The sequence below is a fragment of the Tetrao urogallus genome, assembly GCF_951394365.1.
Source record: "Tetrao urogallus genome assembly, chromosome: 9".
Classification (NCBI taxonomy): domain Eukaryota; kingdom Metazoa; phylum Chordata; class Aves; order Galliformes; family Phasianidae; genus Tetrao; species Tetrao urogallus.
In genome coordinates this window covers 19,125,184-19,135,201 of record NC_136822.1, presented here as the reverse complement: position 1 = coordinate 19,135,201, position 10,018 = coordinate 19,125,184, and the positions used below count along the sequence as shown (strand labels likewise).

The 10,018-nt window shown below is 51.0% G+C and overlaps 1 protein-coding gene across 1 annotated transcript; it reads right to left on the bottom strand.

The window, feature by feature from the left end:
* Positions 1-491: 491 nt before the first annotated feature.
* Positions 492-7,114, bottom strand: SLC2A2 (solute carrier family 2 member 2; the record flags this gene model as incomplete). The annotated part of the gene is made up of 11 exons (XM_079539568.1): positions 492-683; positions 849-1,052; positions 1,368-1,469; positions 2,990-3,094; positions 3,548-3,735; positions 3,870-4,032; positions 4,568-4,683; positions 5,423-5,547; positions 6,232-6,509; positions 6,618-6,713; positions 7,082-7,114. The coding sequence occupies 11 exons, from the start codon at positions 7,112-7,114 to the stop codon at positions 492-494; spliced, it is 1,602 nt and encodes a 533-aa protein (XP_079395694.1).
* Positions 7,115-10,018: the final 2,904 nt, after the last annotated feature.

The following is a 10,018-nucleotide window of genomic DNA, read 5'->3' as shown; positions in this document are numbered from 1 at the left end:
TCCAACCCAAACCATTTTGTGGATCTGTGATCTGTGCGGTGTGCTGCTAACACAGCTGCACTAGCAGGTGTTTTCTCAAGGCTTCAGGTCACTCAGCAGGAGGAGGCAGCAAGCATGAGAAGAAGAGGTGAAGGCATGAGGCTTCAGCATCACGCAACCCCTTTTTCCTTCGTTCCAGCTGAGTGATGACCCTGTTTCATGTAATGCTTTGCCAGCTGGTAAGATCATCCTGCCACAATGCAGTGGGACACAGAGGCACACATGTACGGTATTCCTCCCATTCTTTCCTTGGCTCTTCCTGCAGCTCAGCTCTGCCAGCAGTTTCAGAGCAAAATGCCAGCTTGGCACCTGTGGCTGGATGGTGCAGGCAGCGCTGTGAAGTCCCGCAGTTGATGTGTCCTCCTGTGCTGGCGCCTGCAAGGTGTTTGTGAAATGAGACTTTGGCCTAACGTTTCCTTCTGCATCCCTCCTTCCTGTGCATGTGGCCATGCCTACGCCTCCTCGCCGCCACGCAGGTCTTCCAGCTCCGTCACGGATTTGGCCGGTTGCTTCTTGCGGCGGAACGCAGCTGCGATCTCCTCAAATGATTTCCCCTTCGTCTCGGGTACTTTGAGGTACGCAAACAGGAAGAAGACCAGAAGGAGGACGGCGAAGACGACGAACACATACGGTCCGCACAGATCCTGCAGCAGGGCAATGAGAGCACGGCACAGCCATCAGACCACAGCATGGCTTATCGTCACCCTGCCTGCATAGCCTCAGAGATCCGGGGGACGTGTGCACATCCCTCTATTCTGCCCTGGGGACCTCACCCGCCTCATTGGTGCTGCTTTAGGGAGGTTTCTTACCGCGATGTACTGGAAGCACATCCCCACGATGAAGTTGCAGGCCCAGTTGCAGAAGCCGGCAACGGCGATGGCGGCGGGGCGCGGGCCTTGGCTGAACAGCTCAGCTACAATGAACCAGGGGATGGGCCCAGGCCCCACTTCAAAGAAGATAACGAAGAGGAAGATGGCGATCATGCTGACGTAACTCATCCAGGAGAACTGGCTCTGCAAGAGGATGCACTTGGTGTTATGGTTCCAACACGCTTCTCGTTGATTATTGCTAATTAATTAAGTTTCTTTTTCAGAAATCACTCTTTATTCAGACAAGTAGGGGCTGCACATGCAGGACACAAAGGGCGCAATGTCCCCGGGTGCTACATGACAAAGAACAGCTTCAGCTATTGCTATTTTGTCCCTCCTGAGGACAAGTATTTTCCAAACCTCTATGAGATGAAGATGAACATGCAGAGCTTTCATCTTCAGGAATGCTTTCTCTTCTCGTTCGCAAATTACAGAGAAAAAATGGAGATGGAGCCTTACCAGGAGCGCAAGTCCAACTGTCATGGCCACAGCGCTGATCAACATGCCCATCAGACCAGCCAGGAACAGTGAGCGCCTGCCTGCCTTCTCCACCAGGAAGACCTGCAGAAATGCATGTATGGTCAGTCCCTAGCGGTGCTGCTCTGAGGAGGGTCAATCAGGTCTGTTAGAAGCAAACAGCTCGTTACCACCACCGCACCTCACTCCTGCTCTTTTAGCTCACGTGGTCGAGAGACCGCTGTACCTTGCCTGTGTGGCAGCTGGAGTCAGAAGTTTCGCCCTGTCAGCTAAGTCCTGGCTTAGCTGACAGCCACAACGCTCAACTTGATCCTTCGGCACTTCTTGGACTCTGGTCATCTCACCCAGCTTTTGACATCTGTATCTGTACCAACATCTTCACCCAATAAGGAGATGGAGGTAGCTTCAGATGGCAACAAACATGACTTGCCTTGAGATACCCTACATCAGCCTCTGAAGCTGCCTTTTCTTCCCTTCCACTTTAACAGACACTTGTGGCCATTCGCTCAACCTCAGACATCTCCTTTTCCTGTAAATTACGGCCAATGATTTACACTTCCAGGAGATGGTCTCTGTTCTGGAGACAGGTCACCCTACTGACTCACAGAGCTGCAGAGCCTCCGCCTCCTCTCTCCTTGCCAAGATCTGCCTGTCTGTCAGTTATTCTGCCTTTTAGTCAGGGGCTGTCATTCATTGACAGGTGTGTGTAACTCTTTAAGTGTTGATGGCCAAGAGAGCAAACGTCCCCAGGGTAGATGTGGAATTGCAGGAGCCCATCTGAGCTGGAGGCAGACCTCCTCCAGTGGCACAGCCTCTGTGCCTGGTTTCACAATGAATACTCATGGCTTTCCCTCTGCACGGGATCTGCAATGGACTTTCTCTAAAGAAATTTCACCCCAAGGCCTCCTACCTCCATAGGATGGGCTAAGATCTGTATTTCTGCATTGCACCTAGTCCCGCTTCCTAGTGGGTAAAAGTCCTTTACTCCCTAATGTGCTCCAAAGATATGAGGGAGGTGGTCATGCTTGGCATTTCCTGCTCTTCCTATAGTAATAATCACATTAAAAAAAAAAAGTCTGCTGATTAGAACTGAATTAATGCTCCCAAGAGATAGACAAGGATGGGAAGGCTGGGGAAGCTGGAACCACCCTTTTATTGCTGCAGAGCATTGCATAGATCTGAGGAGGAAAAGTGCTCTGTTTATTGCTATGAAGTAGCCTTTGGATATCGATCATGCAGGCACTGTGTGCATGCAGAGGAAAATCTGAAAGACCAAAGATAAGAAGAAGCTTATGAGCTGTCTGCTCCTGCGGCAGATTGAACCTACGGAATCACAGTCTCACGTGTCACTTTGTTTGGGGCTCAGTGCTGATCTACCTGAGCTTCCCTGCACAAGATGATGCAGCTCTCACTCACAAGGCACTGAGCAGTGCTGTCTGACAGCAAGGATTTTCCAGAGGAGGGGATGCCCAGGATTCTCCCCGGAGGTATTTGCACCTCTGCAAAACCACGACCCCCAGCCCCGGCTCCAGCATAAAGTCGAGTTTCAAAATCAAATCTCAGCTCTCTCATTTTGGGGATGTAGGGCAGACGTATTTACTTACGGAGATAACTGTGAAGACTGTGTTCACCACTCCAACGCCAATGGTTGCATAAACTGGTTGGCCGACACCGGCTCTCTCGAAAATGTTTGTAGAGTAGTAAAAGATCTATCAAAATGCAGTAGGATGAAGGATTAGGTAACGTGGCTGCTGTAACCATCTGTTCTCTTGAAGGAAGGATTTATCCTGCTTGCCTGACACTTGAGGTTATTGTGATTAATCTTTCAACTTTTAAATTATTTATTATAATAATTAAAGCCAAACCTTTTGAAAGAACCTGAGGGAGTTAAAAACCCTATTTAAATTCCCCCCCGAACTATTACATTTTCACTTTTGACAGTTCTCCTCCACCCATGTTTAATCTCCAAAATTGGATTTCCAGCACTGCCTGTTGGAAACAAATACCGTGATGGGACTGAGGTTTGAAGAGCTTTTTGGATATTATTACACTGAAATGACTCCAATGTCTCCCTTCTCTCAAAGAATAAGGCAGTTCCTATCTTGTGGAAGTGAAGTACAGCAGGACAGTGTGGGTTTCTTTCACATTTTTGGGAGCCTCACCGCATTGATGCCTGAGAACTGCTGTGATATCTGAACCATCAGTGCCACGATCACAGCCTGCCGGTACTTGGAGGAGCTGAACAGCTGCCCGATGGACACTCTCTTTTCACTCGCAGCTTCTTGCTTTTCCTTCTCCATCTCAGCAATCTCTTTCATCGGGTCACAGTTTCCTCTGAGCCTTTTCAAACCTTAAGAGAAAAGTTCAAAATTGTTTTATAGTATTAGATTAGCGAAGGAGCCTTCCCTGGCCAAAACGGAGGTACACCAATAGGTAACACTGGGTGGTGTAAGAGCAGTCAGGTGAACCCAGAATGTCTCTTACTTTTTTTGGCCTCCTCCACCTTCCCCAGCTTGATGTAGAGATAGCGGGGGCTCTCGGGGCACAGCAGCAGCAGGAAGAACTGCAGCAGAGCAGCCACCCCAGACAGCCCGAGCAGCAGCGGCCACAGCTCGTCGTTGCCAAGGAGAAAGTCCAGACCCAGGACCTGGAATTAGGGAGGCATGTTGGAAAGCAGGGAGAGGTTTCCGAATGATGCGTGGGCAGCATTTTTCTTTGCACTACTTGCAAAGCGTTTCTGTAACTGCAGCACAACAAGCAGGGCCTTACCACGTTTGTCCCCAATTGTTTTTTTTTCAGGAAAGAGTAAGAAGATGCAGACTTCTGGCCCTGTCACATGAGATGAACTCATGGATGCGCCAGTCTGTCACATGGTGGGGACACCCAGCACAGTGCGCAGTGCTCCCTGCTCCCTACCTCTCTGACAGAGCCATTCTTGGACAGTGAGTATCTCATGCTCAGCATCCAGTCTGACTCTGACCAGGCGTCTACCAAAATCTCACATGGGTGGGCAGAAGACCTTGGGATGCTTCACACCTCTGACTCAGGGCTGGACTTTAATCCCATTCGGGCAAATTCTCCTTCAGCTTTGGAATGGAATGTGAAAAATTTCTCTAAGGCTCCCCCATGTATCCCCTGATATCTGTCATGCTCTCTCTGGTTCTGCAGCTTTCCCTTCATACCTGGCTGATGAGGATGCCTGTGACAATGGCCAGCTGGTGCAGTGTTCCCAGTGCTCCTCGGAGGGCAGTGGGAGAGACCTCACTCACGTACATGGGCACGAGGCCGGAGGAGAGCCCTGCACAGAGCACATGAGCATCACCCCTCTGTGAGCAGCGGAGACCTCTCCCCAAACTAAGAAGGAGGATGGAGACCGAATCCCACATCCAACATCCTGCATCTGTCGTTTCACATACGGCACGCAGCATCCTGCATCCTCCATCCCACAGCCCACATCCCACATCTCGTATCACACATCCCATGTCCCACACCCCACATCCCATCCAGCCCAATCCCTTGCAGGGCTGTTCAGGTGCACATGCATGCGCACAGCCCAGCACGGAGCAGAGCTCTGCTGGGAGCAGTTATCACAGAGCAAAGAGCTTTCTTCAGGCTTTCCTTGACCCATCAGAGCGCACCAGTAACAGTGATAACAAACTGTATTTCTAAGCTAATTCCAACGTAATTCCATATTATCTGCCTGCTATCTTTTCCTCACTACCCACAGCACTGCTGTACTATCTGTAGACTGGGTGTAGATAGGCTGTTTCTTGGAAACCTGTTAAACAGCACAATTAACAGCATGCTCATGGGACAGTCACCACCAAGACTGAGCCTGAAGTCTGAGGCACTGCCCAGGAGGAGGATCCAGCTCCCTTCTAGCATAATTGATTTAATGATGGAGCTGACCCGAATACCCCTGTAGAACATTGAAAGGGTGGGCATGGGGGAGAAACCCTTTATAAACTAAAAAACCCTAAATACTGCAGAAAATGAGAAACCCTCCTGGTCCCTGCGCCCGCCCCGCCGGCACTCACCGCAGTACAGCCCCGTGATCGCCCGCCCAGCGATGATGAGGATGTGTGAGGGCCCCAGCTTGGCCAGCCCCATGAGGAGGTTGCCAGCAATGGAGAGGACGTTGACCACCAGCATGGCTTTCACCCTGCAGGGCAGCAGAAATATCAGTGGGGTGCAGGGAAACCAGGGTTTACAACAGATGGCAAACGCTGCTGAAATGCCTTCTCTTTTTTGGCATGAAAAGGATGGGAGTATCTGCAAGGGTTGCTCAGTGGCTTCTTGGTTGAGGGCTGAGCACTGAAATAAAACACCCAATCTGTAATTTAGGACCCAGACCTCTGGGATGTTAGGAGTACTGTTTTGGAGGTCTGATGCTTTTTTAACTGAATTAGACAAAACAGCACAAGTGGTATTTCTGCAAGAAAGAAGAAGGTTTTGGAGAAAATTCAGACAGGATGGCTTACGCTGTGCTAATGCAGTGTACTAGGTTTGGACTTGAAGATCCTTATATTATGTGCTTAATGATTATATGCTTCTATGAATTTGAAATTCATGGAGAGGAGTTGGAGAGCGGGGACTCACATGCCTGGAGAGCGCATGGGAGCAGGAGGGCAGGTGCTAAATTCCAGCTCTGGGCTCTGCATAAAGCTGTAAATACTGGGGGAAACGAATCTGGTCCCTCCCAGTCCTCAAACCCCACTGAGATCTGCCCAATAAAATTATGCTGAAAACCTCAATTCTTTGGAGCACAAAACAGAGACTCATAGCGGGCATGCAGTGACATTTGGGTTTGCCTTTTGCTCAACTGGAGCCAGAGGCAGCTGCTCACCTCCCCATCCGGTCGCCGATCCAGCCCACGGTGAAGGAGGAGACCATGCCTCCAACAGCAAACATGGAGACGGAGAGGGACCAGTACATGGTGAGGATGTGAGGGGACACGGCGGGGTCCTCAAAGCCAGCTGAGGGTGGGAGCGTTCCCTCAGAGCTGCCCCATGCCTCCATGCCTGGGATGGTGACAGTGATGGAAGCATCGTCCCTGGAGGTGTTGGTGGCGTGCCTCACCATGGGGATGGCACCCAGCAGGCGCCCATAGTGCGCTTCTATCACCTGCAGCGGGCAAAGAGGAAAAGGCCATCATTCAGAGCTTCAGAGCTACAGCCACCCCTGGGCTCTGCTGTGGGGATTTGCCTCCCCAGGACCCTGCTGGGCACGTACCTTCTGCGGGGCGTTGATGACACCCAGGCTGTAGCCGTACTGGAAGAAGCCCAGCACCGCGGTGAAGACGGAGAGGACCAACGTTCCTGTGAGGTGCTGGGAAGAAGCAGAGCACAGCCTCAGCCCCAGCCAGGAAGAACGCAGCCCTGGGACAGAGCCATGCCCCTGCAGTGTCCCAGCAGAACCCCTCAGTGCAGCTGGGAGGACAGACCAAGCTGCTGGCTTTCAGCAGTGCTGGTGAGAGTGCTTTTTTCACTCTGCCACAGTTGAAATTATCCTCTGAGGTGACAAAGATCTTAAAAAATAACCCCCAGACCCCTTTGCTCTGGCTCTGTACATAGACATCACAGAGCAGTGCATTAAGAGGGGTATTTTTGCTGGTTGCAGTATTGGCATGCAGCAGCCACCAACCCTGGGTGCTGCTCTCCCCCCAAATCCCATTGCCCACCACCATCAGCAGTTACCTTCTCCGCCTGCATTTTGCTTTTCCCATCCATCCCCACTCCTCCGGACAGCGTGCTGAGCTGCTCCCACTCTCTGCAGAAGGGACACCAGGGGCAGCAGAAGTGTCCGTGCAGCGGGAGATGGGACTATATCACCTCCGGAGTTAATGAGAAACCCGTCCTCCTGGCAGTCCTCAGCTCAGAGCCAACCCATGCATTCTGGGGGTGACAAATAGAAGAACGGGGACTCTGAGGCAGCGAAGGGACGTGGGCAGTGCAGTGGCGCATTGAGTTTGGGCTGTCCTATGGCACTGTGCCATGCTGGGGAGCAGGGAATGCAGCCACACACAGGAGTTCAGCACCTGTGCTGGCTTCTGTATAGGGTTTATCGACTGTATCACAAAACCTGCTGAATTTTAGCAAGAAGAAACCTTTCCAGCACATGGAACAAAGACGCTAGGAAATGAGTACGCGTTTTATTTATACATCACCTGGCACCCGCTTTAAAAGATATTTGTGAACAGCAAACGTACACAGATGCAGATGTATCCAGGTGTTTGTATGCATGTAGCTCAGCCCTCACTGCAGTGCCTGCGCCCACCACGTGCGGGCATTCGGGTGCTCAGGGAATGCTGTATGCAGACCCAGAGACACAGCGCAGCCAAATGACCCCGAGCACCACCATTACCCCACTGTCCCCGAGCAGCCCGTGGTGGTGTGAGCACACAGCTCCACTTGCTGTGACTGCTGATGCTGTGTCCCGCATGTCTTGGACTTTGCACAGTGCTGCGGATCTGGTCTGAACTGGTACTGCTCGGCTCTGTGCTGAAACCCGGCACGGCTCAGGTTGGAACCCCACATGCCAACAGGTGCTGCTGCCTTCCAATGGGTTACGGTGAGTCACGGTGCTGTCCGTCAGGAGCCTTTGCATGGGCACTGAGGATGCTTTCCATAGAGGGAAAAATAGAGAGGCGAAGGCTGCTCATTGCTGTGCTGGGCTCAGGGTAAAACTTTAACTTGAGGTAAAAGGTTCACTGTGTTCATGCAGCCCCAGCCTCTGTGTCCGCACCTCGGGCTGAGCCCCCTCCCACATCCCTGCTTGGGGTGACGAAAAGCCTTCAGGATGCCAGCAGGGTGTGCATGGCAAGGAAGGCCATTTACATACCCCAAAAAAAGGGCAGGAGGGTGTTTGCAGGGCAGCTGGTTTCCAGCAGCACCCCAGGCTGTGCTGCACCCAGGGCAACTGGAGCACATACTTGGCTCCCGGTGACCCCAGATGTCTTTCCATGGGGTTGTATGGGGTCTGGATGGGGCTGTGCTGCCTGGCACAGGTTAGGGCTGGTCTTGAGCCCTGGGCTGGGGAAGGTGGGGGGCAGCGTGATGGGTGGTGGTTAAGTAATGAAGTGGGGTGAGGGCAGGGACTGAGGTGTTCCTCTTGGTTTCTTCTGATCGGTTCGTGTGGCCGTGGTTTTAAAAAATACATTCACAAACTGCCTTGTGTTCATACACAACAATTCTCTTTTATTTCATCGCCGCACCCCAACACCCCACAACTGAAGAAAAATCATTTAAAGCTGCGCATTCCGAACCAGTCACATTGAGGGGGGAACAAAATGAAATGAAGGAGTGATGCGCCTGCAACATGATTTGATAGAAGGCTCTGGTTTCAGGTAGTGGAAATACACAGAGTGGGTGGCAATCGGTGATGGGTTGGGTTTGAGGGCTGTCACCGTGCTGTGCTGCGGGGCAACAGGGGCGGTGGGGGCAGTGCCCCATCCACGTGGGTACCACTGTGGGCAGAGCATCCCATCCCACCCCATCCCATCCCTGGTGAGCAACGCTTTCGCCCTGGATAAAGATTCGAGTTTGACCAAGTCCTGTTGATTTAATCATTTTTTAATAAAGCCATCGTTACTGAGTACACCAAGATTGCCAGTTAAGCTCTCTATATGTCGCTGGAGGTAACAGTGCTGTGATCAACAGCAAAACAACGGAACAAAACGAAAACAAAACAAAAAAAAAACAACCCAAACGAAACGAGGTAGGTTAAAACCAGCAACACAGACCTTGTTATGCGACACCCCAATACCACAGCGGCCATGCTTGCAGCTACTGAGAAAGAAAACCCCAGATACGCACTGAAACGTAAATCAACTGAGCAGAGTTTATAAGGACACGATTCAACCCGAACTAAACACACACACATTTCGGCACAGATGTCGTCTTTCACTGTATGTTGGGTAATTCGTAGGGAGCACGGGGGGAGGGGGGGGGCAGAAAACGAGTATAGATTCAGACCCTTGGCCGAAGGAACCACGCACATAAATATTGTTAAGCTCTTTACAAGCCCATCAGCAGCACAGCGGGCGGCTCGCTCTGTGCCCGTCCCCACGCCGGCTGCCCCTCCATGGGATGGGTGCCCGAGGCCCCCCAGCCCCCCTCCATCCCAGCCCTCTCCCGCCGGCATCAAACGGCACCGCTGTCCCTGTCACGACACAGCATCATGTGAAGATCCATATAGAAATATGGATGGACAGACTTGACAAAAATGGTAGCTGATTTTTATTAGTCTAAGGCTAGTAGTTTAGCCATTTAAAATCCATTTCCCAAAAGAGGGGAAAAAAACCTATTATTTTTCTCTTCTTTAAAAATCTGTTAAGCCGTTGCTGCCAAAAGCAACATGTAAATGTTGGTGAAGGCAAAAGATTTCTAAAATTACCCAGCTATACGGTTATGGCCTTCATCACAAAGATAAAAGGTACATTTATTGTGCTGTCTCTCACCAGATTTAATTGGTAACTTTACAACATACTATATATTTGATGCTAGCAGGCAGACAGAATTAAAAACAGACTTTTTGACACGGTTTCTTTCCCCGTTCTTACAAAGTAGGGGACAAAGAAAAACTGGGAAGAACAAAAAAAAAACCAAACAAAAAAAGAAGAAAGAAAGAAAGAA